This window comes from Accipiter gentilis, chromosome 20 (genome assembly GCF_929443795.1).
Source record: "Accipiter gentilis chromosome 20, bAccGen1.1, whole genome shotgun sequence".
In the NCBI taxonomy this organism is placed as follows: domain Eukaryota; kingdom Metazoa; phylum Chordata; class Aves; order Accipitriformes; family Accipitridae; genus Astur; species Astur gentilis.
This window is the reverse complement of record NC_064899.1, coordinates 1,201,819-1,215,764: the sequence shown is the minus strand read 5'-3', so window position 1 is coordinate 1,215,764 and position 13,946 is coordinate 1,201,819. Positions and strand designations below refer to the sequence as shown.

The window sequence follows — 13,946 nt, the reverse complement described above, 5'->3', positions numbered from 1 at the left end:
GTTTTTCTTAATGTCCACCTTTAGAGGATATTGCTTTAAGTAAGACCTAACCTTAGGGTGGTGGACAAGTAGCCCAAGTTACACTCAGCTCCCTCCATGAGTATAGGAACAATCTGAAAGGATTTTGCATAGAGATGGAAGAAAGTACATCAGAGATTAAGAGAAATAATGGCTAGGTGTGGTATGGATATAAATTGAAGTTGGATAACGTGGGACAGTGGGTTCTGTTTTTTTTTAGTTAGCCTGGTATTCCTAAAAACATTTTATTTCTAGTATGCTTTAGTTAAATAAATACAAGTTTCTTCCATAGAGCTGAAAACATTGATGTGTGTTGAGATGAATGAAACATAATTGGGCTTTACAATAAGCAAAAAGACTTTGCATGCAAGTATCTCTAGATATATCTTTAATATTTGATGCCTGCCAAAACTAACCTGTCTAGAATGTGATACTGTATAATTTTCTGATTTTTAGCCACATATTTTTGTCATCTTAGCATTAATACTTGTAATTAGATCTTATATATCATTTTACCCTGTTACCTATCAGCAAACATGCACATTTCTAGAGAAAAAAAAAGATTTAAAAAGTTAAAAAATAAGGTCTTTTTTCAGCTTTCACCAATTTCAGTGTTTAGTGTGTAAATGTGTAACAGTATTATATGTTATATTTAAAGAATGAGAGCTCACGAGCAACTAAATTATTTCTACAAATCTGTGAACTCTAATAACGAAGTTTAAAGGTTTGTGAAGCCTTTAAAGCAAAATCCCTATTGTAATGGAAGTTTTACACACATGTGGAATGAAGATTTGAGGTTCTAACAGGGAAAATGTTACAAATAGTTTAGCTGTTTGTATATCGTCAACCCAATTTTACCTTTATTGCTCTCACAAGCCCTGTCAAACTGCTTCGTTTCCCCCCCCCCCCCCCCCCCCCTTTTTTTTTTTAAGACACAAACGCACTGGTACTATGTAACTTCTGAGAGCTCAGGATTCCAACAAGTTCTCCTCAAAAGTGTTTGTTTGCTGTCTTCCAGCAAAACACCTGTGCAGATCTGAAATGTGGGGAAAATGCGGTGTGTTACAGACTTACCCCAAGGAAGCGCTTGAGGTGGTGATGGGTGACGGTTAACGGGGAGGAGTGGGAGAGCTCTCATGTCTGCTCAGCTTCGGGTATCCTGGGCAGCCGATGACCGCCGCTGCCAAAAACCTGCCCTGGAGACTCAGCACAGCAGATAGAGAGGGAAGCAGCACAAGAGGCCACGTAGGCTGGGAGCTGGAGGAGAGCTGTCTGCCCGAGGTTGGCTTGCTGCGTGGAAGTGCCCCCTTGCTTGCCTTTCTAGTTCCCCTCAAAAGCTGTGACAGGTTTGAGATGTTCCTGCAAAATGCTTAGATTCAATTACAGCAGCTTTTTTCAATACGAGAGTGCTGTCAAGATATGTTCACCTATTGAATTTCTTTGGAGTGTTTCCTCACAATATATGTTTTTAGAATAGTTTTGTTTGTTTCTTTGTTTTCCCACTTTATTATAAAATTTGGGAATGAAACCAAAAATTTTGCTTGTTTCTCAGGGATACCAGTGTTCTTAATGATTCCTTACACAAGGGGGGCTCTTCTCCACAGATCCGTGTATCAAATTTGTCTTTCCTTTAAGAACTCATCAGCTTGTCAGTCTTTCTTAAGGTCACGGACTCTCCTCACTTTTAGTAATCCTTATGGGAAATGGGCCACGTGTTTATTGTCTTTGGTATCCAATCTTGCAATCTGTTCTTTTCTAGATTATTTTTTTTAATATATTCTCTAATTTCTCCTGCATCACCGCCAGTTTCTTTGATCAGTTTTTAATCATTAAAAAAAACCAAACCAAACACATGAAAAAAAAGGAAAAAACCCACCTGTAATACTATCAAAAGCTTTAAGCGAGTTAGGGCTGAAATGCATTGATCTTACCATCAAACGCTCTTGCGTAGAGTCCTCTTTCTTTTCATTACAGCCTCTGCGCACATTCTTAGTCACACTCGGTTGCCATCTGTTACTCTGCTCGTCTGGAGTAACGGCCTGGTGGCGAAGCAGAGATAAAGCAATTGCATTGTAAGAGTCCACTATGCCCATATGTGGAGAAGAAAAACTCTGCGGTGCTTTTGGCGGTAGAAGACCGTGAGCCAGGGCAGGGCTGTGCGGCGGGGTCCTGCGCGGCGGCGCCCCGAGCGGAGCGGGTCTGGCCGCGCTCCGGCAGTGCGAGACCCTGCCTGGGCACCAGCTCGGGCGTCGGGGGCAGCTCCCTGTCAGGAGAGTTAAAGGCGTGTTTTTCTGAATCTAGTGCTGGGAGATAAATCCAGCTTCCCTGTTAATGTGAGTGCCTGTATCGCAAGAAGGCGACAAATCGACTTTTGTTCTGTTATCTTCAGAGCCAAACTTTGTGTCATCTTATGACATTGGGAACTTCACCTACTTCTTTTTCCGGGAGAATGCGGTGGAACACGACTGTGGGAAAACCGTCTTCTCTCGTGCCGCTCGGGTGTGCAAAAACGACATTGGTGGCAAGTTCGTGCTGGAGGATACCTGGACTACCTTCATGAAAGCTCGGCTGAACTGCTCTCGCCCTGGAGAAATTCCATTTTATTATAATGAACTACAGAGCACTTTCTTCCTGCCAGAATTGGACTTGATCTATGGGATTTTCACCACTAATGTGTAAGTAAATTCCATTATATATTTTATTTTCTTGCTATTTATGACAGTAAAAACTAAAGCTTCTCAGCTGCTCTCTTCTGCATATACCAAGTAAACATCATAAATTCAAACTACTGTTTTTCCCAATCCACTGTCCTTTTGTGAACGTGTCAGTTCCAAATGCTTTCCGCATGAATTGTTGAAGGCATATGGAAAAAGGAAGAATTCTCAATATTTCCTGACATCAAGGAGCCAGTTGTGTTTAAGACTATTCAGTCATCTTTTTCATACATTCTTATAAAGCCATTATTTTTTATTTTCCACACTATTGTAATACATAATTGCATTATGTGTTTATGAAATACATATTTTGTAATTGTAATGTGACATGATCATGAATTTGACATGATGTAATTTGACCATGTCAGGAAGAGCTCACCTTACCCAAAAGAACACAAGAGGTGCTCTTACATATTGTAAATTAGTCCTAACATATACTCATGTCAGTTTGAGGGTCAAACCAAGAGTTTAATCTCATTTTAACTGAACCTGTTATATCAACAAGGTAAAATTTAAAAATGTACAGTTTGGTCTTAAAAATTAAAATTTGTTAAATATTAAAACATTAGATGGACATGAAAGCTCCCTGGACTCTGGGTTTGATATCAAGAGTTGCTTACCTCTTAGGAAGAAAGAGACATTTGTCTCAGAAATGTCCTTTGTTACTTTGAGCATGATAACTGGAGTTCCTATGTTGCTCGGTGAGAGCAGCCCATGTGTTAAGGCTGTGCAGCCCAGCCTTTAGACCCCTGCAACAGAGTTTCAGATTTTAGTTTCTGATTCTCTTACCTGCTTGCAGTGTCTTGCTGCCTAAGTCGGTTTTGCCTAGAATTTTAAAAGGTTCTTGGGCACCTAAACTGTAGATCAGTGCCCCTTACTACTGCTGTAAACACCTGGATACCTACCTTGTATAAATATCCATTAACCGGTTGGAAACAGTCACAAATTAATGCCAACAAATTATGATCCCTAAGTATTTCAGACAGTGAGCATGAATTTGTGCTTAAGCTAGTTTTCGTGCTTGTGGTACAGTCCTTTACGAACACATCTGGGCATCCTCCAGACTCAGGCTCGCCCCGGTCCGGCAGCTTCTAAGAGTTTTTAAGCGGGACTAGTGAGGGGCTGTTTGCAGCAGGCTGTGAGGATTCCTGACTTGTGCTGTTGGATGATGAGCTTAACCCTGTTCCTGCAATGGAGTAACGTAATGAATCTAAATGCTGCTTTTTTAAAGAGAATAGTAGAGGCTTTGGGCCTACTGGGGACAAGAAAATTTGATGCCGTTTTCATCAGTACTTTTAATGTCATTGGTCCTTTTTACTCGCTAGTTGGAATCTTAGAAAACAGGTATTTCTCAGGTGGCATGCTCATACACTGTTCAACATGATCTTTCATGAGAAGTCGAAACAGCTTTGACACACTCCTGCCACGGAAAGCCTGACCAGAGGGATTCTGCTCGGGAAAATCCACAGGGCTTTGGCCATGGAAGGGGAACAATGCTTTTCTTTCAGAAGGGCTGTCCTGACAATTTGGGGATTGATGGAGTTTCCTTTGCTACAAATTCCACAGTTCCTGAGGCTGAGTAAGGATATCAGGGCTGCCATCAGCTCACCCTGCCTCTTCTGAAAATAGGCTTGCTGATGTAAGACTACCTTTGCCACATGAAAGGGGCCAGTATTTAAAACCTTGCCTCTGCTTCCTTCTTCCCCAGTGGCTCAGCGTTCTGCCTTGTCCAGCAGAGATGGACGATCCGAAGAGGAATTAATTACAACTGTTTGGGGCTGGGGGCTTTTTGATAGCGCCCTTTAAATTATATTTGTTTCCGCTATCAAATATTGTAACTAAATTTTTGGTCACTGCTGCGATGTGGCAGAGCTAGGATTACTTCCCCGTGCTGAATACCTGTTCAGAGGTATGTGCACAACCCGTCCGATCCACCTTTCAGCCCTGCAACCTCGCGGTGGAGGAGCGCCAGGGTTTCCCATGAGGGGGAGCAACACATGCCTTTCTGTTGGTGTAACAGCGTCAGATATTACCGAACGACATTCAGCATTCGTCAGTCTCGATATCTTCAGAATTACAATGGTTTTATTGTACCCTAATTCTTCTCTAATTATACTGTGAATGTACTTTAGTATACTTGTGGGGAAAACCAAGCATCTCTGTCAATGATGATTGAGTAATAGCAAAACCTGCACCCTTTATGTGTGGCTGACTATTAAGTCCACTATAGCCACTGCTTCATCGTGAAGGTGATTTTGTTTCTTTCAGACTATCCAAAAATCTATAAGCATGTGTCTAATGTCCTTTATGGACTTCAAGAAGACATTGATATGGTTAATAATATTAGTGAGCTGCATTTAGTGATAGTTTATATAGGTAAGAAACTATCAAGTCCAATGATAATTGATTCTGTAGAAATTGTTAGCATGAAACTTCAAGTTGTGGGGTTTCTTGGGAATAAGAGTGACAAGCATAAGAAAGCAAATTGCTATTTTGTCCTGCTATTAAATCCATATAACCTAACTCTTTTTTTCAGTTGTTGGTAGATTTGCTCCCCAGGGTTATATTTTCTTTCCATCATTTTGGAGTTTCTATAGTAGGCTTTCTTAAGTCTTGTGTAAATTACATGCTAAGTTTAAAAAAAGAAAAGAAAAAAAAAAATGTTGTGTGGATTGTCAGCAGTTTTACCTGCAATGGAAATTTGTGCAACTGCCACCTTCATTATCTATCCCTTTATCTCAAATTGTGGAAAAGAACAGTGCAGTTTTCCATATTATGAGCTCTTATAGTCACTGGATTATATTCTTTACACTGTGCAGAATTACTTTATTGTCACATATATCACATTTTCAAGACAAGAACAGGAAATTGTGTATTTTGCCCGGCTGCTGTTTATTTCTGTTTATTCCTCTAACAGGATATCTTGTAAAGTACGCAGTCCAAGTTGTTTTCTCTTGATGGATTTCTGGAACTTGTATTCTTATTGCTGTACAACATCTCTTGGAAGACAGGATTTTTGTGGAGGTGTCTTACCCAGGGTTCTACAGGCTCTAGAGACATACCATACATTGAAAATCCTTACTTCTGTCGTGCTGCCATTGGTTGTATAGAAGAAATGTTAATGAGCCCTGAGAATAATGTCATCCTGAACTTTGTAACTAGAAGAAAAGTGTCCCTAATGCATGTGATTATGTGTGGAAGCACAGCCTTGTGGTATTAGAGCAGCAGCAGAAGGTAGCAAGTTCTGAGTTTCTCCCACACCAGCTGCTTGGCAAGGCTGACAAAAATTTTAACTCCAATGTCTGTGCCTAAATCAGCACATCATATATCATTAACTTGAGATCTCATCTCCTGGCTGATCATATCTGCTTTGCTAATTACTTGAAGGATTGGAGAGTTACTGCCTTTTTTATTTATTTTCCAGCAAATGGACTTTTTAATGTTGTTACTTAGGTTAATGTTTACATTTCTCTTGCAGGAACAGCATAGCAGCCTCAGCAGTTTGTGTTTTCAACCTGAGTGCCATAACTCAGGCCTTTAATGGACCCTTCAAATACCAGGAAAACTCTCGCTCTGCTTGGCTTCCATATCCCAATCCTAACCCTAATTTTCAGGTACAGACACATGGGAGAAGGACAATGATTTACATGAGGTTGTTTCAAAGTGCTGTATGGTTCATAGTTAATAAGTCCAGTTTTGCAGTATGCTATATCCCAAGACCTTAAAAAAATTCTAAAAAAAGCAGCCTTAAGAGTTCCCGTTATTTCAATATACTTAATTTTATCCTTCCACAAAATAACTTGGGTTAAAGACTTCAATCTTCTGACAAAATGAAACACTATAGTTATGTCTCAAGGTAACATTAATTCCTGACTGAAGTATGATCAAATTGCTATCTTCTTTTACATTGTATTTGTGCTATTAGAGCCTGAAAAGGGAACATTGTCTGACAGAAAAAAGAAAGGGCATGGGGGTAAAGGAGGAGTGGTCAGGATTTTGTATATTTTCCTGTGCAAGGTGGTCAGCACTCCCCAGAGAGTCTGATTAATAGAATTTGTGATGTGGTGTGCCCCTCATTTGAACTTGTCAGCCTCAGAGCATGTAGTAATCTGCAGCTGGCTGACAACGTAAAACTAATTAGTCCAAGGTGGGTCACTCAGTGGAACTTTCTACAAAAAGAAAAGGCTATTTCAGGTAAGCCCATATGCATTGTTTTCTTCTTCTGTGTAGTCACCACTCCTACTAGGACAATTTTAGTGAGTGAAGTTCTAGCAAGGGAAATGGAAGGGAAAACAGCATTAGTTTAGTGATTAACAATAGCTTTTCACCAAGATACTTAAGTGTATTCACCTTTATCCACCTTTCACCCTCCCTTAATCTCAATGCAATTTCACGAGTTCAGTGCTGCCCCTGTAACAGCCTTCTCTATCTTCTTGTAAGAGTCATGAGATCTTTGCAAGCATGAAACAGAATCACCCTTTGGGGATTGTAGGTAGTTTTAATTACTTCCTGATTTATGCACATGAAGGAAAATGAGGAACTGAATTTGCTCCGAATTACAGGCCAAAGCCACGTTACCTTTCCTAAATAGTATATTTGGCATTAGCCCCACGTGACAAGACACCGTTTAAGTAAGCCATATTGCAGAAGTGGGCTTTTTACAGATTGTAGAAATATTTGTATTGTCAAGACAGTGATAGTAAGAAGGTCTAAGTGAGCCTAAATTTTTGAAGGAGAAAGCCTGACAAAGGGCTTGTATGTAAAAATCTTATCTTCTTTCTGACTAGGTAAGCAAGTCCAATAGAAGTTATTTACCTCTCCCTACAAACCTTGAATTAATGTGTTGATAATTATTGTGAGTGCACCCCATACAGAATGGTACATGCAAACAAAGATGACAGCCTGATGGCTGTGTACAAATGGTTTAAGTCTCTCCTGTACTACCCGTGCTCATCTCTAAATCCCAGTCAAGACTGAGGCGTTGAAGGAATTTCTTGCTTGGATAGTCTGGCTGATTTTAATATGGCTCATACTTCATCCAATTTAGGAGAACAGTGGCAACAGGTGTATCATATCTCATTGAGCAACAGCTTTGCAGGCCAGCACTCGTGTTAAAAGCTGCAACGTGGCCTTTTACAACACAGTATTGAAGCCAATTGGCATTAACTGAGATCTAGGTATCATTAGCGATATCGAGCTTCTGTTCTTTTGCAGGTGCTATCTTTTATTCTGTTGAACTTTCTGTTAGATTTCTGGCTCTGTAACTGCAGCAGTGATGTATACCAGAAGCTAGTTTAATGCTTAGAGCTAGGTGTAACCATTTTTTGTGACTTGACAGTGCTTTAGAGTACATACTTCACGTAGATGGGATATTCATTGGCTGAGTCACTAGTTTCCTTCCCAGAAAGAAGGACTTTTCTTGTGTAGAGTCCTTATGATAAAATATCAGAAGTTCTGTTTGTGTAGTCTCAGAAGTAGATTTATCCTCAGAGTATTCACCTACTCAGCAATAACAGACGGAAGTGTGTGATTTGAAGGAAGACTACTGCTATGTAGTGATAGTTGCATCAGACATTGTATTTCCAAGACTGGATTATATTAATGAAATATTTTCCAGGTTAGAATACTATTGGACTCCTAGTTTTGAGGAACACTGTTTTTCTCCAGAGATTGTTGCTTTTCTCTTTACACAGGACAATTTCCATCGTAAGACCAAGGGCCATATGTATTCAGTGTACTATGAGTGTTCCAGCTGGAATCTTTCCTGCTTGATAGATTCAGAGAAATTCTTCTTTGGCGTGGTTCGTTTTTTATACTGGCCTGACATGCAGAGTGCTCACAGAGCAAGTAATTGTTTCCTGCCAGTTGCTTAACTGTCTTTCCTCATTATATGATGCCTCATTATGAAATTATTTGAGTTTTTCGTAACATTTGTGGATTTGGAATGAGCATTTAATTTCAGATTGAAAACATGGCAATAATGAAAAAATAACTGGTAGGGCTTTGCACACTGTATTGTTTTGTTCATGCTGTGATTCAGGGCATAATTTATGACATAGTAGAATAGAACAAAAAAAGTATAACTTGGGTATGCCTTTCACATCACCGGCATACTTGATAAATGGTGTGAGGTAGTGCTTTACTTCCCTGATGCAGTTGTGAGTAAACTTGCAGATGGTTACATATTCGCATGCGCCAAGCAGCTTTCTCTTTTGTGTCCTCAGTTAGTTGAAGACTTAAACACAAAGATGCTAAAATTAACTGCCACTTATTTTGCTTTGTTCATCTGTGGTCGAAAATTGTGTGTGCAATTAGCGAATGCTTTCCTGTCAGGAAAGAGCGCAGTTTTCAGGTATAAGATGTAGTCAGTTCCAAAGCAAAAATGTCTTTGCCGTGGATAACGCTTTGTAGTTAGAGCTCCGCACTGTCCCTTGTTGGCTAGTAAGCACAGGGTCTGAAGGAGGTGCTAGAACTGCGCGTGGTGCTCTCACCTGGGATTTCTGTCAGTCCCTGGCTGCAGTAGGACGTGGGATTTCCTTTGGAAAGTTGTTAGGTCTTTTGCACTGTGTCAGTGTAAATTCTAAAGAAAACTAGTCAGAAAATCCTGTGGTTTGTTGGATGGGAGTTTTTCTTCTTCCCGCCCTGTGAGCGTAGGATATAGCAAAGTATTACTCCGGGCCACTTGTGGCGTCAGTCTGGTGCCCTTCCCTGTTGTGCAGAGATAGGGAGCCTCCGTAGTACTGCCTCGGGAAGGCAGAGCTTCCTCAGTCGCTGGGTGGACAGTCTGGTCAGCACCAAAAATGAGACCTGGAGGTGAAATTCCACAGTGTCACTACAAGATAGACTCTCGGGTTTTATTTTCCTGTGCTGTAAATCAGAGAGTCAATCTGTTGTTATGGTTGATGCATATAGTAACGTTACTTTTCTGTGTTTACAGTGTGGCACCATGGACCAGGGTTTGTATGTAAATCTGACTGAGAGAAATCTTCAAGATGCTCAAAAATTCTTCTTAATGCATGAGGTCGTTCAACCAGTTATTCCAATTCCTTACTTCATGGAAGACAACAGCCGATTTTCCCATGTGGTTGTGGATGTTGTGCAGGGCAAGGACATGCTTTTCCATATCATCTATCTTGCCACAGGTATGAACTCTGCGTTGCTGTGATACCTGCAAAAGTTTATGAGGTCTGTGAGTTTTAATGTTCTGTGAATCGGTTACGAAATATGTATAGTGCGCCTTGAACAACGGTTTTTCCTCTTCGACAGCTTTAACTCTACCTCCTAACTTTTCTGAGTGATGAATTCAGCAGTTAGCAATGTCTTTGTTTATATTATACTGTGAAGTCAAATTTTGGTGTCCGTTTCCTATTCTCCTTTGAAGGTATGAAGCCTACATGCTCTTGAGGGAGTGATCAGTTGGAAATTCTACAAACGAGACTTCACAAGTTTCTCTATCTTTTATTCTTTTTGTGTACTTCAGGGTACATTCTCACCCAAGATAAGGTGGTTTAGGATCCTCTGAGATAGAAGTAACTTTACAAATAGCAAGTACAATTGCTGCTATTTCTATTGCTGACCTTTCTGCTCACAAATATTTTATTACCTTTCCTTTTCATCTCATTTTTAAGTCATTCATTATGCAGTTTTACACCCTGCCTTATTATTTGCCCATTTATATGTGAACTTATCAATGAAAGAAAAATAATCCTCCACCTAAAATTGCCTTGGTTAGAAATATTGCTTTCTTGGTTCAAAATTTCCAACTTCTTAAAAATAGCGAGGCTGTCAGAGAACTGTTTTTGTAGAACAAGGATGTCCCCAGCTGAGACTGAAATACTATGTTGGAGCAACATGTATAGAGCCTCATGGCATAAAACTTAACGTAGTTCTTAAATACTTAGTCCTATGCACATTAGTAGGGGATAGCTCATCAAAGCAATGGTTTGTTAACGTGCATAGTTTGTCTCCCAGCGAGTAGGCACCAAATATGATAAATTTAGGGAAAGAATCTGTTGATCAATAAGAGGAAAAAAAACCCTAATCCTATTCATTTGATTTTGCAATCAATGAAGTAAATTTTGAAATTGTCACTGATTCAGTAGAAACTGGATCAATCCTTTAATTACTAAAATTATGATTTACTAATTAAAACTCTATAGCTTATAATTTATCAAAAGCCCAAGAAAAATGTGCATTGTGGTTCAATATTTGATTTAATTTTCACTTGAAAGCATGATATTCTTCAGAGAAGACTGCTTCTTTTGAGTCTGAAGAAATTTTATAGTAATTTGGTGCATTTGGGTGAGACTATTTCTTTGCATGTTATCCTCATAGCTTTCTCATTGTGCTCCTTGAAAGATAGGCAGTAATATAAAAGCTTTTAGTAGGTTAGAGCTGTGCTTGGATTTGACAAATTCTAGTCAAAACAGCTTGCTGGTTGGTAAACAATAGCGTTTTAAGTGAAATCATGCCAGTACTAAATGCTGTTTGTATTGTAGAGGTCTCTGACAGAAACTAAATTACAGAAACATGTAGTGAATTGGTTTTATATGAAGAGCCTATCACTGCGTTGTGGGATATTTACATTATAATGGTAGCCCCAAGAATGATGTCATTTGTCATAATTCTGATTGTCTTCAGTTTTCAGTTTCCCTTACTGTGTTACCTTTTATGTTTGATTCAGTGAGGATCTAAAACCTTACGTTTCATGGTTCATTAATAGATTGTGTTCAGTAATGATTCTAGGTTCTTTTTATGTGTATTTCTTGCTGCTAAATAAATATTACTCCTATACTCCTTATGATGCATGCTTGCCTTCCACTGTCATTCTTCTCTGTACCTCTGGTTTTGGTCATTCATGGAAATAGGATACTACCTTAGTGGGATCTTTAGTCTGACTCCCACACGTGCTTTTATGTAATCGGACAGTGTATGTTTTACAAGCGTAGGAAACCGTATGATAAAAAAAAACAAAAACAAAACAGGTAGCATTATTGTGTTTTCCTGACATAGCCAATTCTATTTCACTTCTATTTCACTGAATCACCGTGGATTTTGTTAACATTCCTTCTGCTCCGCTCCCCCCCAGTTAAGTGTAAGTACTAAGCTTTATTTTCCACAAAATATTAATATTCACTTTTTAGAGTAGAAAACTACTTTTTGGTAGATTTTGAAATTACTATATGTTTATATATAAATACCATACCTACAACATATAAGGGTAGTTTAAAAATCCCAAGATATACCAGATTACGAAGTGTAATTTACTTTAAATTCTTATGATTTGAGGAGTAAGGCAGTATTTTACCTTCTTTGGGATGCAGGTCATAATTTTAATTTCATGGTATTGTTAATGATGCAGCATCTTAGTTCTCCATAGTCCTCTATTTGCTTGTGTGGAAGCTGTGGAGCAGTTAGCATTGAGTTTGCATCCTTAACTGCATGTGGTAAAAGATTACAGAGAAAACACCACTGCTTCTGTAAACAACAGAAACTAAAAGGCAGCGGCCTTAACTTTGAAAATAAATAGTAACTTTGGAAGCAGACCAGATTTAATTGTTTCGAATTCCTCCAGTGTCCAGCCTTACTCCTGCATACAATGTCATCTACCCCAAGCTTCTAAGACTATAAAGCATGTGTATGTTTGGGAGAGGTGGAGGAGTGTGGTTACAGTTACTACCAGACTGAGAAAGATTGTCATTATTGTATCTCTTCTGATTTAATTTCCTTGCATTATTAAGAGCATTATTTAATTAACAAAATTAAATTTGAAGTTAAATTTTTGCCACAATGCTCCACCTTCAAAAAAGCCAAAGGAACGATCTGGGGAACAACAGGCCAGTCTGCATTCAGTCCCTGGGAAAATCAAGGAGCACGCCTCCTTGGAGCTTACTTCTGTGGGCACATGATGGAGACGGTGGTGACTGAGAGCATTCAGCATGGATTTCCCGAGGATGAATCACACCTGACCAACCTGATTACTTTCTGAGGTAAAATGCCTGATTTGTGCCTGAGGAGAGAGTAGTAGCTCAACTTTAGCAGGACTTTCGACACTGTCTCCCACAATATTCATATATCTAAATTAGTATGTATGGTCTGTATGGGTGGACAACGGGGTGTATAAAACCTGCTTGGATGTCAGGCTCAGAGGGTAGTTGTTAATGGAAGGTATCGAAGTGGTAAGGAGCTGAGGAGGCAACAGAGGGCACTCTGTCAGGTGTGCAGATGACACCATACTGGAGTACCAGCAGTTACCCTGGAGGACAGCGCTGCCATCCGAAGGACCTAGACATGCTGGGCTAGCAAGAACCTCATGAAATTCAACAGGTGCAAATATGAAGCCCCAAATCTGCGAAAGACTAACTCTGTGCAATGACTGAGGCTGGGGACTGACTGTCTAGGAAAGCCCCCTGCTCAAAGGACTTGGGGACTTTGGTCGGCAGCGAGGTGAACATGAGCCAAGAGCGTGCCCTCGCTGCAAAGGCGGCCAACAGCGTCTTGGGTTGGCTGGTTCTACCGGCTCTGCAGGTCCAGGGAAGAGGTTATCCCCGTATACTCAACACACTTCAGACCGCATCAAGTTTTGGCCTCCCCCCAGTACAAGAAGGACGTTGATAAACTGGAGCAAATTCAGCGGAGGCCTGCCTTCTGTTGGAGGCTGGAGCACCATGCCCTGGGAGGGAACCGGCCTTGTTCATCCTGGGGGAGAGGAGGCTTCGGGGGGTGCCTAGTGACAGCCTGCAAATACCTATGGGGGCTTTACGTGGGGAACGGAGCCAGGCTCTTCATCGTGGTGCATGGTGGGAAGGCAAGACTCAACAGGCAGGGAGTTTCACACTGGGTATAAAGAAAAATTTTTTCACTCCGAGGACGATCAAGCAGTGGATAGGATTTCCCAGAGAGGTTGTGCAGTCTCCATCCTTGCGGGTTTTCAAGACCAGGCAGCAACCCAGTCTGTATTATAGCTGGCTGTCCTTTGAGCAGAAGCTTGGACTTGACACCTCCTGATGTCCCTTCCAATCTAAATTATCCTCTGTCAACCGTATGCCAGTGCAATGTGCAGACTGGTTGGACAAAATTACATTTTTACTCAACGCTGTGATAATAGATGTCATTGTACTTTCTGCTGCCAGAAGGAAAGTGCATTCAACTCCAGTGTAAATACTGGCAGTAAGCAATTTGCACCTAGAGGTGTAAAGCAGGATGAATTCAACC

The 13,946-nt window shown here is 40.3% G+C and overlaps 1 protein-coding gene across 3 annotated transcripts in view; it reads left to right on the top strand.

The window, feature by feature from the left end:
- SEMA5A (semaphorin 5A) overlaps positions 1-13,946 on the top strand; it is a 327,513-nt gene that overhangs the window by 194,808 nt on the left and 118,759 nt on the right. For all 3 annotated transcript variants that reach the window (XM_049823923.1, XM_049823924.1, XM_049823926.1), the window contains exons 9-11: positions 2,408-2,693; positions 6,211-6,346; positions 9,670-9,874. In XM_049823923.1, the coding sequence (XP_049679880.1) occupies positions 2,408-2,693; positions 6,211-6,346; positions 9,670-9,874 (627 nt within the window). The remainder of the gene's footprint in view (positions 1-2,407; positions 2,694-6,210; positions 6,347-9,669; positions 9,875-13,946) is intronic.